We start from the raw sequence: 27,693 nt of genomic DNA on the forward strand, positions 1-27,693 counted from the left end.
TGTTTTAATGTACTTGAATTAAAGTTACTTTTACTTTCCCTAAATATCTTGGGGAGTTTAAACTCTCTTTGCAGTTACCTCAGCAGTAATCAGTCCATCTCTTCAAGTAGTTTTAATGAGGAACTTAACTTTTTGATGTTTGGAAACTAGGTGTATTAAGATATTGGTGAGAATATCTCTTCGGGGGTCCTGATCACTCCTGGCTGGAGCATCCACTGGTGATCATGGCTTGAATCGGGTTCTTACTCCTGGTTGCAGATCGATGACACTCTGTCATGCACTCAGCAGTTTAGCAGCTGACATTGTTCTGTAAGGAAAAACTTTCCGCTAGAGACTAGGTTGCTGATAGGTAACAAGGGAGAAACTCAGATGAAAGTGTTTTGAGAGTTCTGCCTACTGTTTATTCTGGCAGCTGTTAATATCACTTGAATTATGGTTGGCTAATTTTTCAAGTATGTGTGTATCAGAATGTTTTATTCTAGTTTGGAGTCTCTCACAGTTTCTCAGCCTATTCTAAAGGTTAAATGACCTCTTTGTCATTCTCCTTTCCTGTTTACCCAGCAGTAATTAAGTGAATCATCCAGATTTCGGGTTTTCTTCCCTGCCCCACATGCTCCTCACCCTTTCCCCAGTCTTTTCAGCTCTGAGAGGAGTAACAAGAGAATGGTGCTGGAAAAAGTGAGAAGTCCATGTACCCCTGATACTAATAATGTGTGGAAAATAGCAAGAAAACTAACAAGTTTTCATTTTTTCTCTAAGAGTTGCAGATTTGATATCAGTGAATACTTTGAGCCCTTAATTGCGTTGTCTCCTGATGCTCTCTGCGTTCTTGTGCCAGAGACTCACTCTGTTTTCAGACCCTTGGCAGTACGTTGCAGCATCTTTGACAGCTGGGTGATGGTCCTAGCTTAATCATCTAGATGCTTGAGGCATTATTTTATACTTTGTTTCTGGGATATGATCGAGCAGTCATTGCACAAATGGTCTAATGCCATTTATGCGGTTTATATTTTTGCCTCTCACCACATTTCCTAAACTTTAATGTTGAGATGAAGCTCTTAAAATGCTCTTTATACTAATTGTTAGTAGGACAATCCTAATGGTAATATTCTTAAACTCTATGTGAATTGGATATTCCCATTAATTATTGAAACCTCCTTTTGTGGAAATTCAGAGATTAGAATTTTTTTTTTTCTCTAGGTGTTCAAATAATTTTGAAAAACATTTCTGAGTGTTAGTTTTTTTTTTTTAAAGTTGAGGCAAAGTACAAGTTAGAATAAGCATATCTGTCTGGTGATAGATAGTAAGTTGGAGAATTGACTTATTGCCTGTAAATTCTTTAATTATATAATGAATGAAATATATATTATTAAATAATAAAAGAAGCACAAAATCTTGACCAGAGTTGCTAATTATCACCAACAGAGCCTTTGGGGTAAGTTCATGTAAAATTCAACTTTCTTGAGTTAAAATGTAGAACCCAAAAATCAGATCTCATACTGATTTAGTTTATAAGTCAGTAAAAGTCAAATAATGCAGGATGTGTATGTGCGTGTAAGAGAAAGAGAAATGCAGTCACTAAACCCCAACTTTGTGCTCTAGGAAGAGATTCTTTGACTTGTAGTAACCGTTTCTTGCGTTACAAGTGCGTATCTGTTTGACAGCAGTGTTGGCTACAAGCTCTTCGGTGAGCTCACCCACCACCCCCGTGCCCCCAGATGGATAGAACTGTAGTTGACCGAAGCCTGATGTGTTTTTACAGCTCTCAGGGTAGTGTAGGGTCTAGAACATTTTTATTCCATCAACTGTTTCAACAAACTTGTTCAGTTGTGTCTGGCTCTTTGTAACCACATGGCCTGTGGTCCATGAAATTCTCCAGGCCAGAATACTGGAGTAAGTAGCCTTTCCCTTCTCCAGGGGGTCTTCCCAACCCAGGGATCGAACCCAGGTCTTCCACATTGCAGGCGGATTCTTTACCAGCTGAGCCACAGGGGAAGCCATATGGCAGAAAGCAAAGAAGAACTAAAGAGCCTCTTGTTGAAAGTAAAAGAGGAGAGTGAAAAAGTTGGCTTAAAACTCAACATTCAGAAAACTAAGATCATGGCATCTGGTCCCATCACTTCATAGCAAATAGATGGGGAAACAATGGAAATAGTAAGAGACTTTATTTTGGGGGTTTCCAAAATCACTGCAGATGCAGCCATGAAATTAAAAGACGCTTTCTCCTTGGAAGAAAAGCTATGACTAACCTAGACAGCATATTAAAAAGCAGAGACATTACTTTGCCAACAAAGGTCCATCTAGTCAAAGCTATGGTTTTTCCAGTAGTCACGTTTGGATGTGAGAGTCAGACTATAAAGAAAGTTGCTTTTGAACTGTGGTGTTGGAGAAGACTTTGAGAGTCTCTTGGACTGCAAGGAGATCCAACCAGTCCATCCTAAAGGAAATCAGTCCTGAATATTCATTGGAAGGACTGATGCTGAAGCTGAAACTCCAGTACTTTGGCCACCTGATGCGAAGAACGGACTCATTGGAAAAGATCCTGATGCTGGGAAAGATTGAGGGCAGGAGGAGAAGGGGATAACAGAGGATGAGATGGTTGGATGGCATCGCCGACTTAATGGACATGAGTTTGAGTAAGCCCCGGGAGTTGGTGATGGACAAAGAGGCCTGGCGTGCTGCAGTGCATGGGGTCGCAAAGAGTCAGACACCCAGTTCAGAGCAACTGAACGGAACTGATTTCAACAAAATAATGAATCTGCCTGTTTGTCTCTCCTCACATTTGTGTTTGTTTCTAGAAGATTACTGGGGAGAAAAACTTAATTTATGAGACAAAATAACATTGTTATAGTTAAGCAGAAATTATGCTTTAGCCAGAGCTGCAATAGAGGTGTCCTCATAGTCATGAACCTTCCCTGGGGTAGACCAGATAGACACACAGGAGGCAGTTGTGGTAGCAGACTGTCTTCTCTTTTTGTCTGTTTCTCTTCCACCTCCACTTTTTACTGTTTTTTCTGCCCAGGTCTTAGCTTTCCTATTAACTGTTTGATAGCTTAACTGTGATTATATTGGATACCCCAGACTAATATCCCTCCACTCAATTCTCCCTCGTCCCCCATCCCCTCAGCAAACAAGTGCTACATTGCTAGCAGGAATAACTTTTCAATAATTAAGTTCTTGGTTCACTCTTTCAAGAGAAAATATTGGAAATAATTATTTATCAGGTAATTTTGGAATGCTTCTTTGAGTGATCAGCTTATTGTCACAATTTTGTCTTAATTACAGGTGAAGTTAAAATGAACTATTTGGGCAAACCATACGTAGCTATGGTTACAACATACCAAATGGCAGTTCTTCTTGCCTTCAACAACAGTGAAACCGTCAGCTATAAAGAGCTTCAAGACAGCACTCAGATGAATGAAAAGGAACTGACGAAAACAATCAAATCATTACTCGATGTGAAAATGATTAACCATGATTCAGAAAAGGTATGGGGTAATACTTTAAGAAATTTAAGTATTATAAACATTAAAGCTTCATGGGACCTTTGCAGTCTTAAAAGTAAGGTTATAATCGTTAATGCCCTTTGTACTTTGTAGCGCTTGAAAGCCGCGTTACTTCAGGCTCTTTCAGTGTCTCAGAGAAGGCTCCGTCAGTTGGTACTCAAGTGCCCTTTGTTCAGTTTTATTTGAAAATTATTTAAGAGTTGGCATCAGAAGGATTCTGATTAATTGAGGTTTTAAAACTGTAGTCTGTCATAAACTTTTCTGGGCTCTTCTGTGTGTTTAGTTAATGTTTGATTACATGGTTCTGTGATAGGAAATGACAGCTTATTGATGTCTATTCTGTGCGTATTTACAACGTGTAACTCCCGTTTCCTGCTGTCACTCTCACATTTAATTTAGAGTCCTAAACTCTAGGATTCAGCTCAGCCCCATATAGTTTTAGTGTCTGTCCTGGGACTAGCAAGCTGATAGTACATTTCTTTTTTTCTTTATAACTTTTTTCCCCTAGTAACATGTTTTTGTTTTTATAGTATCTCATAGATATTTGAATAGTTAAAAAAGCAACAGATGTGGGTTCAATCTCCTGTTTGAGATTATCGTGCCTGTAAGGAAAACTTCTTGCAAATGATGTTGTGTTTTTATTCTACTTCATGGCCTACACCAGTTCATCTTGCTAAAGATGACTTTTGTAGCCTCTGAATGGCATGCATGCTGTAATTCAAATCAAGCTTTTCTTAATTTTGAGAAATGATTAATTTTTCTGACTTCAGAAACAGCAGAATATTGAATTAATAAAGTTTTAATTAAAAAGCTTTTAAGCTTAAAAATTTAAGTTTAAATTTTTAAGCTTAATTAAAATGCTTAAAAAGGTAAGTATTTTTCTAAACATTATATATTTTTGCTGCTCAGTAATGTACAAAATAAATATTGATAGATATTATGCACATTAAATGGGAAATACAAAGCTGTCATTTCTTTAATAGACTTTTTGTGGTTATTACTGAGGAAGTGCCATCTGCCAAGTGCTCCATGGTCCTGCTGGTGGAGAAATTCCAGTGTATGACAAAAGTGGCTTTCTTAAGCTCAATAGAGCTTAAGAGCTAAAGATTGGCTTAACAACTTCCACTTGAGAAAAGACCACTGGCTTCTGGCAGAGTGGATAAAATGTGCATTAGGGGGTAATGTCAGAATTACACTCGGTGGTAGGGAAGTGAGCTTGTATGCCATTGAAACCAATTGGCTTCTATCATTAGGTTATTTTTAATTGGTATTTTGTTATTGTAATAGTATTCAAAAATTTTTGGTTAATTCGGTTTTTCAAAATGTAATGGAAAAATTATGAGCCTTGGTATTTAATAAAAATTAAAATGTTAAAATTCTGCTAAACATTGGGCCAGAAAAAGTTTTGCTGAATCTAAGCTGATTAAAATTCTATCAAGTATAAAATTAGGAAAGAATTGTTTTCTCTTTCATGATTTGACAAAAGACAATTATTTTCTCTTAAATAATATTTGTAATATAAGAGATTATGAGAGTTCAGTGTTTTTTGCTTGGTCATTATTTAACTTCATGGCGTGTTATTTGCAGCAGTTGTTATTTGATGATTTTATTTTTATAAGTGTAAATGAATTATTTTTAATTATAGGAAGACATCGATGTAGAATCTTCATTTTCATTAAATATGAACTTTAGCAGTAAAAGAACAAAATTTAAAATTACTACGTCAATGCAGAAAGACACACCACAGGTAAGTGCTTTCTGATGTCATTTCTTTTGTAAATATTTAAGCATTGGACTTTACAAGCAGTAACATTGAGACCAATGCAGAATTTTGCACATCAAAATTAGGATACATCTTCTCTGGTTTATTCTTTCCATTGACTGGCCTCACAAACAGTATTTAGATTTTAAAAACAGTAGTATAATCTTCGGAGAAGACAATGGCACCCCACTCCAGTACTCTTGCCTGGAAAATCCCATGGACGGAGGAGCCTGGTAGGCTGCAGTCCTTGGTGTCACTAAGAGTCGGACACGACTGAGCGACTTCACTTTCACTTTTTGCTTTCATGCATTGGAGAAGGAAATGGCAACCCACTCCAGTATTCTTGCCTGGAGAATCCCAGGGACAGAGGAACTTAGTGGGCTGCTGTCTATGGGGTCGCACAGAGTCGGACACGACTGAAGTGACTTAGCAGTATAATCTTAGGAAAAAGGTGTCATAGTTTAGTCATATTTGCCCTTTTGTTTTTTCTCCCAGTTTTATTGAGATATAGTTGCCATACATCACAGTATAAGTTTAAGCTGTACAGCATAATGACTTGATTTACATACATCTTGAGATGATGATCACAGTCGGTTTAGTGAATATTGATCATCTCATATAGAGACAAAATTAAAGAAGTAGGAAAAAAACTTCCTTGTGATGAGAACTCAGGATTTACTGTCCTAACCACTTTCATGTATAACACACAGCAGCATTAATTATATTTTTCATGTTGTACATTACATCTCTAATACTCATTTTATAATTGGGAGTCTGTACCTTCTAACTGCCTTCATCCAATTTTCCTCCCCTCTCCCATCAACCCCTGCCTCTGCTAACACCAAATGTGATCTCTTTTTCAATGAGTGTGTTTGTTTTTGAAGTATAATTGATGCTACGTTAGTTCCTGTTACACAACATAGTGATTTAGATCACCATGAGAAGCCTAGTTACAATATATCACCATACAAAGTTACAACATAAATTTCCCCACACTGCACATTTCATTCCCAAGACTCATTTATTTTGCTGCTGGAAGTTTATACCTCTTCCTCTCCCTCACCGATTTTTCTCTTTCCCCCATCCCCCTTCCAACCACCTGTTGATTCTTTGTATCTGTAACTCTGTTTTGCTATGTTTGCTCTTTTTTTTTTTTTTAGATTTTACATATACATGAAACCATGGAGGCATGTCTTTCTCTAACCTATTTCACTCAGCATAATACTCTCTAGGTCCATCTGTGTTGTCACAAATGGCAACATTTTCTTTACTCTTTTTTTATGACTGAGTAATATACCATTGTGTGTCTATACACCACATCTTTTTATCCATTCTTCTATTGATGGGCACTTGGATTGCTTCCATATCTTTGCTGTTGTAAGTAATGCTGCAATGAACATAGTCATATTTGCTTTTAAGTTTTATTAAAATGTATGGATTCGTTTTGTATTCTTTTCTACCTTGAAGAAATTTCTACCTTGAAGAATAATGTAATCTCTCATATTTTTCATTCATAAAATAAGGGAAAGTTTTGCAACACATTTCTTTCAAAGAAAAACTGTTGAAAATGCCTTCAGACTTCCCTGTGCAAATAAACTGCATGGAGATCATGTTAATACTCAAACTGTGATGAGCTCGTAGGTCTGGAGTAGAGTCCGACCTGGGGTGAGCCAGTGTGCACCGTGAACTTCCGCTGTGGATGTGGTGGTTCTCGGGCAGCCTGTTCGTGTCACTGGGGGTTTCCTTATTGCTTCCCATGTGCCACCCTGACCTTGGGCTTGAGGCAGGCTGTGAAGGTCTCAGATATGTCAGACGCCTCTGGGAACTTAACTCCCCCCCGAGGTCAAATGTTAATCAGTTGCTATTCAGTTTGACCCCTAAAATGGTCAAGATCGCATGCCTATAGGCAATGGTGATAACATGTGCTGTTGTATTTTATCTGCTGTGAGATCCCTGTTAATGTGGCACTGCCTGCTTCTGTGCCTTCCCACCATTGTCTTCCCTTGACCTCCACTGAGAGAGGCCCTTCTGGCCCAGCCTTCCTGGCTTCTCTGCTTGAGTCAAATGGAGCCCTTCCCAGCTCTTGCCCTTGAAGCCTGATCCAGTATCCACTTGGAGCCAGTTGCTAAAGTCTGCAAGCTTTGTGGTATAAGTGTTTACTCACTCATAGGTCCATGGTCTTGAGACTTATTACTCTCAGTAAGTAACTTATGAGTTCAGTGTCGTAAGGAAGAAATGCATTACTGAAGTAATGTGTCACTTAAGTTCTACTTTCTTGACTATTTACACTGAGTACAATGTACAGTAGTGTTCATTTTTTAAAAAATAGCCTCCCCACTTTAACTTGAGAAATTATATATAACTTATAGGTATTCTGTTGGTAATGGTTATGTTATATTGGGCACATAATTGTATAGTTTGATTCTCAGTATTGATTGGAGATTTATTTAAACTCACAAATAAAAGGAGTTAAAAACAAGTGCAATGACTGAGGGTCTCCTTTGCTTTTTATGGGCTTCATAAAACAGGAAATGGAGCAGACGAGAAGTGCTGTAGACGAAGACCGGAAAATGTACCTCCAGGCTGCTATAGTTCGTATCATGAAAGCGAGAAAAGTACTGCGGCATAATGCCCTTATTCAAGAGGTAAAAGGGGAACGTCCTGAAGACTTCTTGGCAGAGGGTATTAGAATTAGGCATGTTTCTTTGTGAAGATGATACAGAAACCTGTGACTCCTGTATAGCGTAAAGAAATGCTTTTTGTTTCTGAAGGGGAACAGTGCTCATAAATCCAGTATTAAATTCACGTTTAGATTTAGAGGTCTGAGCCTCGTGTCCATTTACTGAAGGAGGTCGACCGTGTCCACCACTCACTCATTCCTTGAATTCGCGCATCTCCCGTTTGGTGGAGCACTGTGCTAGTCGCCGTGGGGTGCACACCAGCTCAGGACATGGCTTCTGCCCTTTGGGAGTTCAGTGTTGTAAGGAAGAAATGCGTTACTGAAGTAATGTGTCAGTAAATATAAAATTACACTAATGTGCCACAAAGAAAAGGGATATGGTACAATGAGAGTGTACACAGGTCTTGACTCAGGGGGTGTTAGGGAAAGCTTTCTTGAGCAGGTGTTCTTTCAGCTAAGAGCCAGAAGTTGCGGAGGGATTAAATGGAAGCTTGAGGGCGTGTATGAATAAATTAATTAGTTTGTGGTTTGATTTAGTATGTTATTAGGTTTGGCTGTATCTGTACCCTTCACCGTTTAAATTCCTTCATAGCCTCAACGTTAAGACTATTCCCACAGTTTGCATGAAAAGGTATTTTTGTGCATTGCATCAGAGTTGAACGAAGTGCTCCTGGTGAGAAGAGCATTTTTATCATCCGCCTCTCTCCCACAGGTGATTAGCCAGTCAAGAGCTCGGTTTAACCCTAGTATCAGCATGATTAAGAAGTGTATTGAAGTCCTGATAGACAAACAGTACATCGAACGCAGCCAGGCGTCCGCAGATGAGTACAGCTACGTCGCCTGACGCGGCGTCCTCCAGCGTTGGTGTGAGAGGTCGTTGCCGTCAGCGTCCGGTGTGTCCCCGTGGGAGAAGGCAGGCCTGTGCCTCCATAATTTGGTCATTTGGCAGCCCCTGTTTCTCTGCTGTTTACAACATCACCAGTGCCACGTCATGAGCGTCAGAGAAGATGCCTAGAGATATTTCAAGCTCATGTCATTATGACATTTCTTAAAACTTTATTAAAAAAAAGGATGAGTGAAGTATTGCTGAAATGTGGAAATCCGGCTGGGTACCATGCTTTTTCTCCCCTTCACGTTTGCAGTTGATGTGTTTGTTTTTTTTTTTTAATGTATCTTAAAGGACATAAGATTAAAAAAAAAAAACCTAAATATTGTAATATGACAGATAACCTAATAATTGTATCTACATTAAAATGACAAACATGATATTGCTGCTTGTCAAATAAAAAAATAAAGAAATAGAATGCCTTTTTTATGTGGATGGAGTATCACAATGCTCAGAAATGTCCGTGAGTCCTCGTGTTCCTGTTTAAATCCTACATGAAAACGTCTCAGTTATTGTTTCTGAATGCCTTCAGCATAAAGGATGCGTTCAGCATAAGTGATGCTTTCTTTTTATGGATTAGAACTACATTGGATGTGAGCCTCGTGAGGAGTGAGGCTGTGATTCTGTTCGAGTTTCTGGTGGTGTCCTGCTGCAGCGCAGAACCGTGAGCGAGGGGACTGCGGGGACCCCGCGTCTGGCTTAGAAAGCGCCGTCATTCCCAGGCTGTGTTACTCCTGTCTCGGAGGTGCATCAGTTCTAATGAGGTCTGACGCCCCTCTGCTCCTTCCCTCCCGCTTCCTCGGGGTCGGAGGTCATCCTGCGGTACCGGTACCGGTGTCTGCCTGTGCGTTCCCCCCGTACCCCTGCCTGCCTGTTACTCTCCACCTCCTTCCACTTGAACACTAGATTCGCTCCTACATCACAGATACTCTTAGCAATGCATAACCTAAATACTTTTTTTTTCTGTATAGTGCAGTACACCAGGTGCCGCTTTTATAGACATGAAAGTGCATTATTTTATGTGTATCAACAGCAGTATTAGAATGCTCTGGTTGATTTCCATATTTATTATCTACCCTTCCTCCACCACTACACACACATTTTTTCTTAAAAGCTGATATTTTAAAGCATGTCCTTCGTGGATCATTTCACTTGCAATACTTCAGTCACAGAAAAGGCCTGTAGGAAAACACAACCATAGTTACTTTACTACACTTAATAAATAATAATTACTTAATATCATCTCATATATGACTTGTATTCCAGTTTCTCTTATTATTGCCAAAGTGGCTTTTTCAGTTTTTTTGTTTGATGGTACTTTTTCTAACTCATGTCTCTTAAGTGTTTTAAAAACAAAATCTGCTGAGCTTTTAATGACTCCTCTACTGCATTTCTCATTTTCCCTTTTATCCCCTAGAGAGGAAATAACGGCAAATCATACAATATTGTACATCCACTGTCAAAAAACAAACCTTTGTTTTGATAACTTGTTGATAAAGTTTTCCAAATTGATTCCTTTTTTCTTAAATACTTATAAATGTTAAGCCTTAACCTGCTATCTGTCAAGAAAATATATTGAAAAATGGAGAAAATACTTGTGCCGAGGTTGACAGAAATGACCGACAGTTTTTGTCCCATCTTTTTTCCGTTTGACCTGAAAGGAGATATACTGAAGTCACGGTTGTCCTCCGTGAGGAAGGAGCCAGGTGCCCTCAACAAAGGTGCCTTCCGAGAGGATGGATTTAGTGCTCCTTCCGTTGAGCAGCAAGGAGCTGGGGAAGAGTGAGGCTGCGGGGTCGGGTGGGGTCAGGCGGGTGACGTCGTGGCACCAACCAAACCTTGGCACACGGCCCTGTGTTTGGTGCCCAGAGCCATGGGCAGGAAGGGTCAGAACGACAGAAGGGCAGAACGAGGGGCAACAGGAAAGGCTGTCAGTGCTTTGCCTCAGAAAACAGAAAGAATGTGACCAAAACTCTGAGAAGTTTAAAAATCACGCGTGCTGGGGTGGTTAATGTGAGTCAGAGATCGGGCTTAGAGCCGCGCAGCGTATAGCTCTTGTCAGCACTGTCTTTTCCGTTGGAACCCAGATACTTTCATTGCTGCTGTAGGTGCAGGTTTATTCTCGAGTTTGGTCCAGTATGGTATGACAGTCGCTCTAATATGAACAATAGGATAGACATTCTGGAGTTTGTGTTTTACCTTATAACTTATGGTCTTAATAGGATTTTATAACCTGTATATGCCACAATGCTATAACATTTCCGTTGATTTTTTTTTTTGACCTTTATGGAACGCAGACTGTGGCTGCTGCTTCTACTTGTTATTTGTTTGCAGTCTTCAAATAATCCTGAAAAATCAGCAGCATTCCTCTCTTTTCATAGATGAGGAAACTAGAGTGCTTTCCAGGAGTTGTTGCCAGAAACTGCATAACGTGAACTTAAAACCAAGGCAAAACTGTGCACCTAATGTAGTGTGTCCTGTGAATTAGATAGAAATAACTTCATTTTATATGTGAACAACGATCATCTTTCCTAACTTTTCATAATAAAAGTTTGTGTCCAGTTAATTTGTGAGTAATAAACACTTCCTATTTTAGTTTCTTAAGATACTTATTTAAGCTGTAAATATACATGGTTAAGTGAGTTGGCTCAAAACCTCCTCCATCTACAGGTGGACAGAGTCCTGAACAAAAGCAGTTTTTAACAGTCAGGCAGAGGGATGGGGTTCTCTAAGGCAGGCCATTGTGTATGATTATAATAACAAAAGCAACAGAAAATAAGTCAAAGAAACTGTTCCATCATGACATCAGGAGTCAGATTTGGCTCTTCACAGCAAAAAAAGGATATGGGCTTTTAAAAGAGTAGTTGTAAGGGCAGCTCTATGTGGGCCATAGCTAAATGGGTGGGAATGAATATGGAAAGGCTCACTGGTTGAGGATTGGCGTGTTCATGGGGCATATCTAAGGCCGAATCAGTAAAATCCTCAGGTGAGACAGAAGCCCCATTGGTTGGAGTTCATTAAAGGCCGGCTTCCCTGGTGGCCAGGAATGATTTTCACATTTGGTGACTGTGCTGCCTGGGAAAACGTGAGGTTTACCTCCCTGGCCTCCCTCTAGGGCTCAGGCAAGCCCCCTCCTTTGTCGCCTAACAGCCATGCCTTGGGGCCAGGTCTTGTGTGGGTACCATGGCTCTGACCATCAGCAGCCAAGGTATGATCTGTGCCCAAGTGGGGCATTTAGACTTGTGTTGGTCAGACGTGAACACCGCATTCCAAGGGAAAGTGCTGACAAAGGGGCCTCCTGGGCTCTTGCAGGAGGTCGGGTAGGAGAAGTTAAAGGCAGAAAAATGAAGCTGGGAGAGCGCGGGGTAGGCAGCAGCGGCCAGAACACCTGAGCCTCAGCGGTGTTTACACAGTTTACTTGGCCGAGTTATAGTTGTATCGGAAAAAAAATGAATGACGATGTTTTTTAAAACATAGGTGGTGAGTGCATGAATATTTCCTTTGCTGATGCCGTATAGTGTACATATTTATATTTTTTCTTTGGTGTGTATGAACTGTTTCAGAGTATTTGCGATTTCAGTGGAAATGGAGACACTGTGTTTGTGTAGAACGGACTCTGGAGGGAGGGCAGGACACAGGCGGCCCAGGCGGGAGTGGGCCGTTAGGAGAGGGCCAGTGGCGCCCTCCAGTGGGGGCAGTGGGTAAAGCGACACCACTTGCCAGTGGACTGGGTGAGGGCGGAGGTGAGTCAAAGAGGACCCGAGACTCGGCTGTCACAGCAAATACCATCCAGCCAGATGGGGCACCTGGACAGAGACAAAGGTGGAGAAGGAGCGGGGTGAGCCTGGTTCCAGATACCTGCGGTGTGTGTGTGAGATGACCCAGTGGAGCTGGCAGTTGGTCCCAGGGGACTGATGCTCCTGATGTAGGTGCTCTGATCCTGAACCTCAGAAGCCAATTGTAGAGGCTTCTGAATCCATCCTCATTCCCCTGACTCTTCAACCCTTGAATGAATGTCCCAGATAACTGTGACTATGAGTAGTAGGTATTTACTCCCACACAAGTACAGTACATAACATCTTAGATAATAAAACTAAGAACCGACAAGAATGAGAATATTTGATCATTGGTACGTGTCTTGAGAGTCCCTTGGACTGCAAGGAGATCAAACCAGTCCATCCTAAAGGAAATCAACCCTGAATATTTACTGGAAGGACTGATGCTGAAGCTGAGGCTCCAATACTTTGGCTACCTGATGTGAAGAGAGCCGACTCATTGGAAAAGACCCTGATGCTGGTAAAGATTGAAGGCAGGAGGAGAAGGGGATGACAGAGGATGAGATGGTTGGATGGCATCATCGACTCAGTGGACATGAGTTTGAACCAACTCTGGAGATAGCAAAGGACAGGGAAGCCTGGTGTGCTGCAGTCCATGGGGTTGCAAAGAGTCAGATATGACTGAGCGACTGAACACATGTTCTAGGGTCTGTCTTCCTAGAACTCCAGAGAGTAGTCCTTGTCACCCTACTTGGAGGCAAGGACATGTTTGTAGAAGTAGAGGAATTGAGCCGTAAGTAACTCCGTTGTATGATTATTTCTTCTGTTTACAATCTTTGTTAGTGTTAAGCAGTAACCTTGAGGAAGGAACGTATCAGTGTTTTACATTCTCCTGACAACATTTATGGTACAGTTTTTCAGCAAAAGGAAGAAACATTTGAGAACTAGCTTGTGGAAAAGAACTCAAGGCAGGCAGGGTTTGTTCAGTTTTCGATTCTTTATTGTTTTTTCTCTAGTGCTTCCTATTTATAGTTCCAGTAATTGAAGAATTGCAGCCTGTGTCAGAGGTTCACAGTCCAGGGGAGGGTGGGTAAAGTGGATGGGTTGCTAATTTTATCCCATGTGGTCAGTTCAGTATTTTCCTTGGAAGAACTTTGGGGTTATAGGAAAACGACGGAACTGTTCTGTGATTTTTGTAACCGCCCTGTTGAGGTATCACTTGGTTTGTGGGATTGCCCACCTCAGCACTGCGCTGACAGCCTGACCTCAGAATGGGTGGGCTTTATTAGTTTATTCCTTTGGGGAAGAAAGGACAAGCTTGAAAAGCAAAGATCTACTTTTAGCAGAAATAAGCTGGTTTAGCATCAACTGTTCCTAATTTTGGCCACCTGATGCGAAGAACTGACTTGTTGGAAAAGACCCTGATGCTGGGAAGGATTGAAGGCAGGAGGAGAAGGGGACGACAGAGGTTGGATGGCATCACTAACTCGATGAACATGAGTTTGAGCAAGCTCCGGGAGCTGGTGATGGACAGGGAGGCCTGGCGTGCTGCAGTTCATGGGGTCGCAAAGAATCAGACACAACTGAGCAACTGAACTGAACTGTACCTAACATGGTAAGGAGGTCACCCATGCAGCAAAAGTGCCCTGATAAAGAAAACGTTGAATAGGAAAAAAGAAAGCCTCTTTTAGCTGTTTATATACTGCTGAGGTGACTAAATTCAAATCTATGCTGTGCATCGGAGACACCTTTTTTAGACTGTACATCTTACAATACCCATCTTTAAATGTTGGCAGCCAAGAAAGATAGCAGCCGTCCAGCCCCTGGTGCAATGGTAAACTGGACGTGCAGTGCGGTAGGAAGGGGCCAGGCTGGGTGGGGTGGAGGGACGTGCCGTCCCCGATTGCACAGCACGTGCTTCACCCGGCTTGCCCCCCAACCCCGGCACTGCCCCATGAAGCAGGGTGAGAGGAAGAGGTGTCCGCAGCCTAACCCACTGCCTCTGCCCTCTTCTCTGCTGGCATCGGCTCAGGTCCAATCAGAGAGAGCCTGTTTGCATTCCCGAGGAGGTGGCACCTCCAGGAGGCCAGCCTTGCTCTGGACAAGTCGGTCAGGCTCACTGCTGACCCAGTCACTTAAATCCCAGCTGGCTCCGTCCAAAAGCTCTGACACCAATTGGAATTCCTTGTAGCTGCCGATCCCAGAAGCAGCACTCAAGGACCAAGCCGCTAGCTAATGCATCTATGTCCCTGTCAGATGGTCACTCCTTCCAGGGGTGACTCTCAAGAGGCAAGAATGGGGCCAACCAGGAAGCTCAGGGAACTCAGCGGAGCACTGTGCTGGCGTTTCTGAGTATACACTGGAGGGATGCCAGGTGTGATGTGAACTCAGAGGATTGGGGTCAGTCCTTTTCTGCCTGAAGGACTTACTTCATTAACTGCTTTGTTTTGCAGTGGGTGGGTGTGTATGCTCATTTTCATTAGACTCATCTAATACTGTCTTTGGTTGCATACTGATTGTTATTGAATCGCTCAGTCGTGTCTGACTCCTTTGTGACCTGGTAGACTGTAGCTCTCCAGGCTCCTCTGTCCATGGGATTCCCCAGGCAAGAATACGGGAGTGGGTTGCTATTTCCTTCTCCAGGGGATCTTCCCAACATAGGGATTGAACCTGCATCTCCTGCATTGGCAGGCAGATGCTTTATCACTGAGCCTCCAGGGAAGCCCACGCATTGTTCCTACTTACTGTGTTGGGTAGCATCCTCCCAAACTGCATGTCCACCCAGCACCTCTGAATGTGACCTTGTTTGGAAACAGGGTCTTTGCAGTTGTAATCAAGCCAAGTTGAGGTCATGCCGGGTTAGTGTGAGCCCTGATACAATGATGGAGGTCTTTACAGCGAAAGGGAAGTTTGGACACAGACACACAGGAGAGACAGCCACGTGAAGACAGAGGCGGAGATTGGAGTGATGCAGCCATGAGCATCAGAAACACCAGCAGAGACCTGGGAGAGCCAAGACCTTACACATGGGTAGTAAAATTTCCAGAAAGATACAAGAGCCAGGCAGAGGAGAAGCAATAATAATAAATTCCTCTGTGCTAAAAAAGAGTGCTCAAAGCAAGTACGTTTACCAAATCCCAGGCTGGATTAATAAAACAGCCACTTGAGGAATATCCTGGTAAAAATTCCTGAAATTTAAGGAAAAAAAAAAAAATCTCTCATACTCTGGACTGAAAGGGAAAGAATCAGCTTGCACCAGATTTGTCTTCCAAAACATTGGATAACATTTAAATAACATTGGAATAACAGTGGAATAACATTTAAAACTGCTTCGAGGAAAGAAGCCAAGATTACTGTGTAACCATTAAGGTAAAAGGCGAATATTCTTTCTGCAAAGATTCAGAGAATAAATCGCACATCTATTTCCATTTGATGAAAATACTTGAGACCTCTAATCAGACTATAAATAAAGCAGAAAAAAGACCTCAAGGTTGGCGTGATGCGCAAGGAGCTTTGCAGAGTGCGTGTTGTGATACATGTAAAATGATACCATGGTCAGGAATGTGTACCGTGCATGCTAACTAAGGATCTTAGAATAGAAACAGTTCTACCAGCAAAACGTAATAGTAGCCGGGAAATGAAAGCACTAAACTCCCTGGTGGAGCAGTGGCCCTCGTGCCCCATCTGGGCCTGGGAGCCTGCAGGGTAGCTGTGATGTCCTCAGGGTTTCTTACTGATGAAGGAGTGGAGTTTGGTGGTGGGAGAGACATCATTTTGCTCTGCGTTTCTGTCGTTACATATACTAGTAGAGAAATAGGTGTCCATTGTACCAGGTATAGAGTGGTATCCACTAGTGAAATGGAAAATTATGGTAAAATTTTCACGTCTGGATAAGAAAAACTAGTCTAAGTGATGCCCTAGACTGGAATGGTTATGGACCCTCTTCCGGCTGAAGTTGCCAGGTCAGAGCAGCAGAGGACACAGAGACCCGTAGTTTCCAGCTCCTCTCCCTTCCCTGTGCCTCCTGGAGAAACCAGGGCCCGAGTCCAACCCATTCCAGGCAAGTACAGGCTCTGGAGGCCCAGTTGCAGGGCTGTTTTTGTTACCATGTGCAAAAAAGAAAATTAAGAAAATCCATTCTTTGTTTAGGATTTGCCCTTTTGGTGGTGTGTGTGGGGGACGGTGTGAAGATTCTTTTTTTTATAATTTCAAGCATGCAGAAACGTTGGAAGCATAACACAAAGAACTCTGTGATCCCCCCTCTCAGATGCGCCAATTATTTACAATTTGCTCAGTTTGGTTTATTATTTATCTATGGAAACATTCTTCTTCCTGAACTGATTGAGAATAAGGTGCTGATCCTGTACCCGTGTGCCCCTAAATAGCTGAGTGTGTTCTCTTGTATAACCACAGGGTGATCAGAAACAGGAGACAGTGTTTATACAACATCCCTAATGACAACCTCCATTCACGTTTCATATTTTTCTCATCTGGAATGGAAGCCCAGATCAGGCAGTATTGTTTCTCCTCAGTCTGTTTCAACGGGGAAACATTTTTCAGTATTTCTTTGTCCTTCGTGAGCTGATGAAAGGCAGGAGGCAGTTCTGCAGAATGTCCCTGAGAAGGAGAAGCGCCCTGGCACCTAGGCGCTGGCAGCTGCCGCCGGTTGGGCACCAGTGGTGCTCTTGGGAGGCCAGCACCCACAGGAAGGGCTCGGTGTCCTCTTGCTGAGCCCCAGCCATCTCGCAGAACCCCAGGGCCACTCTGTGACCACGCTGGATCATGGCAAAGACAAAACCACCCTATAATCATGTCTGAAGACAGACAAAACATGACCATTGCCAAAGCCACAGTGTACCAGATGCCCCCTCTGGCTAGTGAGTGATGGCTTCTCTAGTCTGCCCTCCCCATAGATAGGACAGAAACCTCCCGGTTTCCTCTCTCCATGGGATTCTCCAGGCAAGAATACTGGAGTGGGTGGCCACGCCTTCCTCCAGAGGATCTTCCCAACCCAGGGATCAAACCCGCATCTCTTACATTTCCTGCATTGGCAGGCAGGTTCTTTACCACTAGCGCCACCTGGAAAGCCTGTACCAAGTCCCGTCCTCCGAACATGTTAGGTCCTTCTAAGATGCTGTGCTGTGATGAAGAATAAGGCCAGCTCTTCCAAACACAGGGATGCTCCTGGTCATCTTTTTTATGTTTTTTTTTAATTTATTTTTAATTGGAGGATAATTGCTTTACAATGTTGTGTTGGTTTCTGCTGTACAACAGCGCAAATCAGTCATGAGTATACATAAATCCCCTCCCTCTTGAACCTCTCTCCCACCCTCCCCCACCCCACCCCTCTACCTTGTCACAGGGCAGCAGGTGCTTCTGGTCATCTGTGATTGATCCTCTCAACTGAGGCCCCAAAATAACTTTGGACAGCGTTTTGAAATAAATAAATTCTCTGTGTGTGGACTTTAAAAAATCTGTTGTGTGATCCCAGGCTGACTACTTATTGACATCACATTCACGTCTCATCATGTGCCTCCCGACGTGCTGGAACAGGTTGACCTGAAAAGGAAGCAATCTGTGGAGCAGAGATTCACTCTGCATGAGAGAGGAGGACGGACAGGCATCCGGAGCGAGCCTGGGCACGTTCCTCAGGTCTCCTTTAAGACTCAGTCCTTGAAGAGCAGGTTGAACTCTTGCTCCCAAAGATAAGATCAACTTTGCAGAGGAAATGTCAAAAATTGAAGAAATCAGAACAAAGCTGTTATTAATCATACCTTCACCTCAGGTAGCTGTTTCAAATACCTCCTGCGTGCAACATACCATAGTCAATACTAAGGCTATGAGAAAACAGTTCTTGCCCTCAAGCAACTCACAGTCTAACTGTGTTAAGTTGATAATTAAATATGCCCAGAGTATTGTGGAATGTGAAAGTGCATGTTCAAAGATGACTTCCTGGGGAAATGATGCTACAGGGCAGGATAGGAACTAAGCCTCCAGATGGCCCACAGGACATAATAAAGACTGTTTTCAGTAAAGAATGAATGATGGGGGACTTCCCTGGTGGTCCAGGGAGTAACTCTCCACGCTCCCAATGCAGGGGGCTTGGGTTCAATCCCTGGGTGGAGAACTAGATGCCACTTGCCACAACAAAAGATCTCGCATGCCAAAACTAAGACCTAGCACAGCCAAATAAATAATATTAAAAAAAAAAAAAAAGGAATAGTGGCTCCTCTCTACTACTAGGTCTGGGCTGAACTACTTAATACCCCAATCACCTGACTAAAGCCAGGAAAAAGTCAGACAATGTGTTTAAAAAACATAGTCTTCCTAAAAGCCTCAAAGAACCAGACAGGGAAGAGTCACGAGGGACAAGGTCTAGAATGCGGTAGGAATCAAGGGAATGAAGTTCCCAGGCAAAAGCAGTCCCGATACTGGACTTCATCCCCAGGCTCCTCCTCTCAGGCGCGCTGCTTACGGTTACCCTCCAGCTAGAGCGCACGCTCCATCAGGGCAGGTACGGGCTGCCTGCACCGCCCACGAGGCTGGGGCTCTGCCGGCCTGGGCCCTCGGAGGGGGGCTCTGTGACCACTGTCTGAGGCTGCACGCTCCCACCTCCGCCTCGACTGGCAAGGTCACAGGGTCCTTCCTCCTTTCTAGGGTCCCATCTCTTTGCCTGTGAGTGACTCCTCCAGAGCTCCGTGGCCTCTCTGATCTCGGGACTGGGCCCTGGGCCCTGCGACCCAGAGTTGCTGTGAAGTGGATAGACAGCGGAGCAGCCTCCCTGCCCTCCTTCCTCCGCCACTTTCTCTGCAGAAGGCGGAAGGTGGGGGGCGGGGGGTGGATTGGCTCAATTATACTCTGAGCCAGGGTCTGCTTCCCGCATTTCTCTTTGTATTTAAAAAATTTTTTATTGATTGATTTTTGGCCTCGCCAAGCAGCTTGTGGGATCTTAGTTCCCTAATCAGGGATCGCATCCGTGCCCCTGCAGTGGAAGCACCAGGGAAGTCCCCCTCTCCAGTATTTTAACAATAATTTAAATCTAGAGTCAACCCCCTGAGGTGGTAATCATGAGACTTTTATATGGGAGAGTGAGCCGAGGTTTAGAACAGGTGAGCTAGGTCTCCTCCCTCCACTCACTCACCTGGCTGCCCTCAAGGGAATACCTGCCAGGACCAGCATCCGCCTCTCTCCCCAGTTTGAAGTTGGCTTCTACTTCCTGAGGCTCAGGTCTTGAGCAGGTGATTGAGCTTCCCTGGAAGTTAGGGAACTGGGTGGGGCCCCACCTCTGTGCCGGCTGCTGTCAACAGGCCCTGGGGAGCCGAAGCTGAGGGCCGTGCTGGCTCAGGGCAGGGTTCAGGGCTGGGAGCTGGGGTGGGTGGCAGCCCCTGCCCTATCCCCTCACCAGGTTTGAGAGGACCCAGACCAGCGGGGGCGTCGGAGACAGGCTAGCTGGCTGAGGGCCCTCACCTACGCTGGGACCTCAGGGAGGATGGGAATCTGAGACCTGCAGAGGGTTTCATAACCCGAGTCCCCAGTCACAGGATATGTGACTTAAGACCTTCCTAAAGGGTGCTGGACATGCCAGAGTCCCCCTCCTCTGACCCTCAGGCCCTTTTCTACGACCTTTTCTAGTTCTACCTCAGGCCATGCCTAGCTCTTGAGTGTTGCTTCAAGCCTCGGTTCAGAAGAGGCTGCACTCATCCCAAGGTCTCTCTCTTTCTCCTGCTTCTCCTCTCACGGCCTCTCAGCTGTCATCTCTTTACTGACTGTGGCTGTTGCCTCCTTACTGTGCCTCCCTTTTCATCTCTGGGCTGATTCAGATCAAAATCCTGCTCTTTCTTCAGAGCCGACAGGGCCTTAATAGGAACTATTCCTGCCCTCAGGGTCTTCTCACAGGTTTGACCCTATTTGACCCTTTTACCCCGTGAGAGTTAGACCATAAAGAAGGCTGAGTGCTGAAGAATTGCTTTTGAACTGCGTGTTGGAGAAGACTCTTGAGAGTCCCTTGGACTGCAAAGAGATCAAACCAGTCAATCCTAAAGGAAATCAATCCTGAATATACATTGGAAGGACTGATGATGAAGCTGAAGCTCCAATACTTTGGCCACCTGATGCGAAGAGCTGACTCATTGGAAAAGACCCTCATGCTGGGACAGATTGAAGGTAGAAGAAGGGAACAACAGAGAATGAGATGGTTGGATGGCATCACTGACTCGATAGACATGAGTTTAAGCAAGCTTTGGGAGTTGGTAATGGACAGGGAAGGCTGGCGTGTTGCAGTCCATGGGGTTGCAAAGAGTAGGACACAACTGAACAACTGAACTGACCCCACTGAGGGCTTCCCAAGTGGCGCTAGTGGTAAAGAACCCACCTGCCAATGCAGGAGACTTAAGAGATGAGGGTTTGATTCTGGGGTCAGGAAGATCCCCTGGAGGAGGGCATGGTGACCCACCCCAGTATTCTTGCCTGGAGAATTTCATGGACAGAGGAGCCTGGTGGATTACAGTCCATAGGGTCACAAAGAGATGGACACAACTGAAGTGCTTTAGCACGCACACACCCTACTGAACCCCCATGCCTACCTGATTTTCCTTTATTTCACAAACCTTCTTGGCTCTGGTTTCCCCAGCGAGTGCTCATTTCAACTCAACAAACATTCCTTGAGATTCCAGGAGAGTTTTAGTCTCTGCCTTCAAGAAACCTTTAAATTTGTAGTGAAAATAAGACACTTCCACAGGTGATCAAAATATGTGATGTAGTGAATATTTCAGCTGATGAAGAAACAAAGTGCTACTGGAGCCAAGAGGGAGAGATTAGTTCCACATGAGTAGAGGGAAAGGGGTGGGGCAGGTCTAGGAAGGCTTCTTGGAGGAGGTGGCACTGAGCTGGGCTTGAAAGCTTCAGAAAGTCCAGAAGGGTGAAAGAGGACATTGGACAGGAGAGTGTGCTTGGAGAGTCACTAGCTTTCCGCTATGGCTCAAGTACAAGTTGAGCGAGAAAGAGGGAGATAGAGATAGGATATTATCAAAGGAAGGTTGAAATTATGTCATTGATGGTCTTCAGGTCAAGTTCAGAAGCTTAAACTTTTATAGAAAAAGAGGAACCAGAGAAGAATTTTGAGTCAAGAAATGCCCAAGACTCAATCTGGAAGGCATTCTTTTCCCTAGTCACCAAGTCTACATCCTCAACTGCTTTAAGAACCGAGCAAGTCTCTCCATCCGTTAGGTCACCACACCTCCATTCAGCCGCCACTTTCTCTCATCTGGATGGACACGGCACTGCCCTAACTAGTCCTCCAGTCTCCAGATGCCCCTCTGGCATGTCCACTCCTAATGTACTCCTCCCCCAGGAGCCACACTGGGTCGTTGTCAAAGTGCAGATGCAATCGTGTCCATTTTCTGGCCTTGTGACTTGCAGAGGCTTCACATTATTCTCAGGATAAAGCCAACATTCCTTACATATTACACACCTGTCCTTTCCTGTCTCTTGCCATTCCTGCCACCTTACTAACCAGTTTGTAATTCTGCATTCCCTTTCTCCATGGGGATGCCCCCTCCACTCATCAACTGGCTTGATGGGGTCAAAGTTCCGCTCCGGTGTCATTCCCCCCCAGGGACCTGGCCCTGCCTCCCACCTCCCCAGGCTTCCTGTTGTTTTAACACTTATCACACAGTGTTGAAATGGGTGTTGATTTATTATTTTCCCCTGCTCTCTGATTTATGATCGGATCTGCATTCCCACAGAGCAGGTGCTTGGGGCTCAAAAAAAAAAAGTGTTCTCAAATGTGTGAAGAAGTGTTCACTTCCTCCCTAGACTGACTGACCTCTCCTGCCCACACACTCCATGCCCTCTGGACAAATTATTTGCTCCTGTTTCTTCATCTTTTCTGCTTTTCTTTGCCTCTCTGTCTACAGTGATGACTATGGCGCTGTAGGAAGAGAACACACAAAGTCATTTCCAGATAACATCTCTGTGAAAATTCTAGAGTGAAAAGCCAAATGGTTAACAGCGGTGGCCTCTGGGCAGTGGGGCAGGGGATGATAGTGTATTGGTTCCATTTTCTCTAATTTCTTAAATTGACTATATTTTGTAATGGGAAAATACTCTTTTTTTCTTTTCTCTTTTTTGTTAGAAAGACTGAAAAAGCTTAGTTTCAGGCAGAATAGTATGTATATTAAATGGTTATCTGTCTAGAAAAAGAAAATCAGAAAAAAACATATATTTATAAAATTTCTCTTGAAGGACACACATATGGGCAATGTCAATCACTTCCTTGGAGGGGAGCTAGGAGGCCAGGGCCTAGAGAGGCAGGCTTTTCACCAAGTCCCTAAGTATGTTTTGGAGCTTCCCAGATGGCTCAGTGGTAGGGAATCTGCCTGCTAATACAGGAAATGCAGGTTCAATCGCTAGGTTGGAAAGATCCCCTGGAGAAGGAAATGCCTTCAGGGCTTCCCTGATAGCTCAGTTGGTAAAGAATCTGCCTGCAACGCAGGAGACCCCAGTTTGATTACTGGGTCGGGAAGCTCCGCTGGGGGAGGGATAGGCTACCCACTCTGGTATTCTTGGGCTTTGCTTGTGGTTCAGCTGGTGAAGAATCCGCCTGCAATGCAGGAGACCTGGGTTCAATCCCTAGGTTGGGAAGATCTCCTGAAAAAAAAAAGGCTTCTCCAGTATTCTGGCCTGGAGAATTCCATGGACTATAGTCCATGGGGTCGCAAAGGGTCGGACATGACTTAGTGACAGAAACAACAATGAGAAACTACATTTTGGATTTTGAACCATGGGCAAAAGATAAAGTGTGATTGCAAAGAGCTGAGTTTGACTTTCCACCCTCAGATGACCGAGGGAACCTCCCATTGCCCGTCTGTGAAATGGAGGAAGCATATCCCGGGTCACAGAGTGATGGGGCGGCGGGCTCTGGGGCGCCCCCTGGAGGCAGGCCGGGGCCTCTGCTCCCCTAGTGCTCCCTCCCTCTCACTCTTCCTTGTCCTCCAAATGAAGCTGTCAAGGCCGAATTGTGTCTGCCAATACATCTCCCCCGGAGTTGCCCGCCTTGGCTCCCTGCCCGTTGGAACACAGCTAATAGCGTGGAGCAAAAGCCACCCTTGGAGGCGCTGGGCATCTCGGAGCGGCCAGACAGCTCTTTGTGTTTTCTCAGGCTCTCAGCTTGCCAGCTGGTTCCACACATTAGAAATATTTTGGGTCAGCACTGCAGTTTTCAACCACACAGATTCGTTTTGTTTCATGACTACTTCCTTATAATAGCTCTGGGAAAAACTGCACTGGGCCGCATCCCAAACCACGTCCCTGGCGTCGCCAGCTACATTCAAGATGGTGTCTTTGGGTAGAACCGTAAAAGAAGCCAAGATTTCCTGCAACTTACTAGGATTTGGTCTGGAAAAAAAGGAGTGTTTGGGTTGAGTTTCTCAAGGGCTGTCATCACCATGACCTTCAAGCTGTTTGAGGCAGGAAGAGGAGCTTAATTTGCCATGTTCCTGCCTGTTTAGATATTCCTGCTTTTCTCTGCAGCCCCGTGGATTTCTTTCTCCTGTACGTGGATATTTATTGAGTGTTGATGAGAAGTACTTTCTTTGTTGACTGGGATAGAGCTGCCAGATTTGGCAGATAAAAATACAGGGCACTGGTTAAATCATCATTTCAGATAAACAACCTATTTTTTTTTTAAGTATGTCCCGTGCAATAACTGGGGCACGTATACATTAAAGATTATTCATCACTTTAGTCTTAGGATGTCCCATGTAATATTCTCATACTTAAACTAAAAATTATTCATTGTTGATTTGAAATTCAGATTTAACCGAGTGTCCTGTATTCTCTCTGGCAACCTTGCCTATGAAGGGCACGGATGAATCCTCCGTAGCCCTCACGAGTGTAAATGAATTCATCATATTCTTTTCTGAGCATATACATGGGAAAGGTGAGGGGCACGGGCTCGGGGCACTTGAGGTCGGAGATAAGAGCGGACACCTCCTTCTGGGACAGGATGAAGGGAACTCAGCCCCTGGGCACCTGGTGGGTGTTCCTCATGAAGAGTGGACCTCAGACCCTCCCCGTGCTGCCCCAGCAGTGATGCTAACACTCAGAGCAATGCCCTCTCTGCACCACCCTGAGTCCAGCCTCGCAAGTCCCCCTCCTTCTATGGCAATTTCCTCGGGTACCAGAAAAGGATCTTCAAGGGATGCATTGGAGATTTCTATCATCTGTCCATGTTTTGGCTAAGAAAATGTTTGCTGTGACTGCTGGTTACACCTCTTTCCATCTAGTTTCTCGTGGTTTCCAGGACTGTCCTCTCTGCAAGGCCAATCAGAGCTTGGATTTTCAGGAATATTTCTCACCTGCTCGATTCTGCTCCCCTGAGAGCCTCTGCTGAGCAGAGTTCCACAGATAGTGTCCTCGTTTATTTTTCTGTTTATAGAGCAGAGCAAGGTCCACGTCCTTGTTCTAAGGCAACACCGTAGCTAAAATCCACCCCTTAGTTTACCCCCAGTTTTGATTTTCCTGGTTGAGAACCATTACTTTCTTAATTTTTTTTAACGTTGTTCAATTGCTAAGTCATGTCTGACTCTTTACGACCCTATGGACACCAGGCTCCTCTGTCCATGGGCTTCTCCAGGCAAGAATACTGGAGTAGGTTGCTATGTCCTCCTCCAGGGGACCTTCCTGCCCCAGGGATTGAATCTGAATTGCTTATGTCTCCCACATTGGCAGGTGGGGTTCTTTACCACTAGGGCCACCTGGGAAGCCAGTCAACTTTGATCCAGAGCCATTTATTACCTTGATAATTCTTAAGAAGCAATGCAATATTAAAATCAATCAATTAATCCATACAAATAAATATTTGAAGCCTAAGAGAAAATGAAAGAAATGAGGCTCGGCAAAACTGCATTATGCCACGTCATTGACTTTTATAATCTTTTGCGAATAGCTGTAAATCAATAGATGTGGAGAGTCTGTGGTGTTGCCCTGGCCACCATCATCTTGCTGAAATAGAACTCAGCTCTGGATTTCGTCTCCTGTGTATTACTGCTGACCTTATGGCTTTTCCGGGTGTCTTTCATAAATCTGGGTACCCGAGAATGGCAAGCCCCTTCAGAACACAAACTGTGTTCTCATTGCAACTTTTAGCCTTTGTTCTCTGGGGCATCTTGAGCAAGATGTGTAAATATTCTTATCCTGGATCTTTTAAAATATTTGGGAAAAAGAGCAATAGATCTTTTTATTTTGCTTCGAAAAGTTAAACTGGAAAACAGTTAAGACATAAAACTCTCATGAGAAGGGAAACCTACTGCTTAACTCAACAATAAATATTTACATAATTACTATAAAATGGATCGTTAACATATAAATATATTTGGAGAATGAAAGAGGGAAAATAGAAGTAGGTAGTTGTGTGAAAACATTGGAGCTGAAGTTAATATGTACCAGAAGCTAAAACGCTTTCTGTGTTCCCACTTGGAGTGGGGCTTAGGGTGGGGCTGCTGTTTTTCATTATAAACCCATAATCCTTGACTGTCAGTGTTCTTAGTTGAGATAACAATCTACTCTAGCTTTTTTCTTAAGAAGACAGGAGTTTAAGGACTAGCTGGAGCTCCAAGAATCTCAGGGAGATGTGAAGAGGCTGGGTTTGTATGGTGGGTCCCATGCTGGGCTGCAGAAATGGCCACTGCCTGGACACCCACTGCCCTGCTGTCAGCCACAGCCTCCTTGCTACAACCTGGGCCACAAAATGCAGGTCCCCCTGCCAGGCTCCAGGTCAAAGGTGTGGGAGGTCAAGGGATGGGCAGAACCCACCTCCCACAGTCCAGAGCCATGCTGAGAAGCATCAAGGCTTAAACACTGCTGGGAAGGCAGGTTTTCATGATGTGGAACTGTTCAAATGGATTTTATTTTTTGAAGCCAAGCGTACATGTTACTTTGATGAAAATAAAAGGAATAAAAAAAGAAAAGGGCTTTATGAGCTGGAAGTAGAGCCAGCTTCTAGGCTCATCAAGCACTCTTAATAGGATGAGTTGGCATTTTCACGTGGTCGGCGGAAAGTTATTTGAAGATGGGTTTTTAGCTCACTTCCTCTTGAAGGATGGGTGTAGCCCTCTTGCTGGCTGCATTCAAGAGCAACTGCATTCATGAGTCTAGTCCTTACGTAGGAAGGAAAAGCGTTTGCAAAGCCAATGCCTTCTGTTCGGTTTTATTCCAGGCTCCTGACCCTCCTCCTTCCCCAGGCCCCTCAAGATTGACATTTGAGAACTGATTATCCTAAAGCAGTCATCTTAAACCACACTGTGTCAGGGCAGATGGCTGATTGAGGCATGACAGGACAGGTGTCTGTGAAGGAGGGAGCAAGTGGATCCACCAAGGTGTATATTTATAGCAGCTGGAGTTAAAAATACAAGCAGCTTGGTCCCAAAGCCTGGGCCTGTTGAGATGGTGTGGGGACCTCAATCTGTGATGAGCGAGGCCTGAGGTGCTGAGGTCTGAGTGGGGTGAGGAGGAAGGCCTCTTGCCACAGAAAGCTGGAAGAGATGGGCAACGTGGAGGTTGGACCACCGGAGGTGACCAGCCACCTACAGCCTGAGGTCTCTGCCCACATCTCGCCAGGTGGAGCTCAGATCGTGGAACATAGAGGGGAGTTGCAGGACATGTTTATGAAATCTGCAGCACAGGGGAGGACTTTCCAAAGAGTTTCACATGTCATCATGGTGTTTACCCCTGAGCTTCACTGAGAGATAATGAACATATGACGCCATCTTAGTTTTAGGTGTACAGCATAAAGACTTGATATTTGTATAGATACGTATATGAGGAATGATCATGGTGATGTTTCCTTAACACCCATCACTACCCACACTTACTCTTTGTTTTTTTTTTTTTAATTGTGGACCATTTTTAAAGTCTTTATTGAGTTTGTTACAATACTGCTTCTGTTTTATGTTTTGAGTTTTTGGCTGTGAGGCACATGGGATCTTATCTCCCCGAACAGGGATTGAACCTGCACTCCCTGCATTTGAAGGCAAAATCGTAACCACTGGACTGCCATTGAAGTCCCCACTGTTACTCTTTATTCA

The 27,693-nt window shown here is 44.1% G+C and overlaps 1 protein-coding gene across 6 annotated transcripts in view; it reads left to right on the forward strand.

Annotated features, from left to right (window-relative positions):
- Nucleotides 1-9,256, forward strand: part of CUL2 (cullin 2) — a 71,520-nt gene extending 62,264 nt beyond the window's left edge. For all 6 annotated transcript variants that reach the window (XM_005214227.5, XM_025000723.2, XM_005214225.5 and 3 more), the window contains 4 exon segments: nucleotides 3,286-3,488; nucleotides 5,152-5,253; nucleotides 7,797-7,913; nucleotides 8,661-9,256. In XM_005214227.5, coding sequence (XP_005214284.1) covers nucleotides 3,286-3,488; nucleotides 5,152-5,253; nucleotides 7,797-7,913; nucleotides 8,661-8,792 — 554 coding nt within the window. In that variant the 3' untranslated portion in view covers nucleotides 8,793-9,256.
- The last annotated feature ends 18,437 nt before the right edge of the window (nucleotides 9,257-27,693 follow it).

The sequence above is a fragment of the Bos taurus genome, chromosome 13 (genome assembly GCF_002263795.3).
Source record: "Bos taurus isolate L1 Dominette 01449 registration number 42190680 breed Hereford chromosome 13, ARS-UCD2.0, whole genome shotgun sequence".
Classification (NCBI taxonomy): Eukaryota; Metazoa; Chordata; class Mammalia; order Artiodactyla; family Bovidae; genus Bos; species Bos taurus.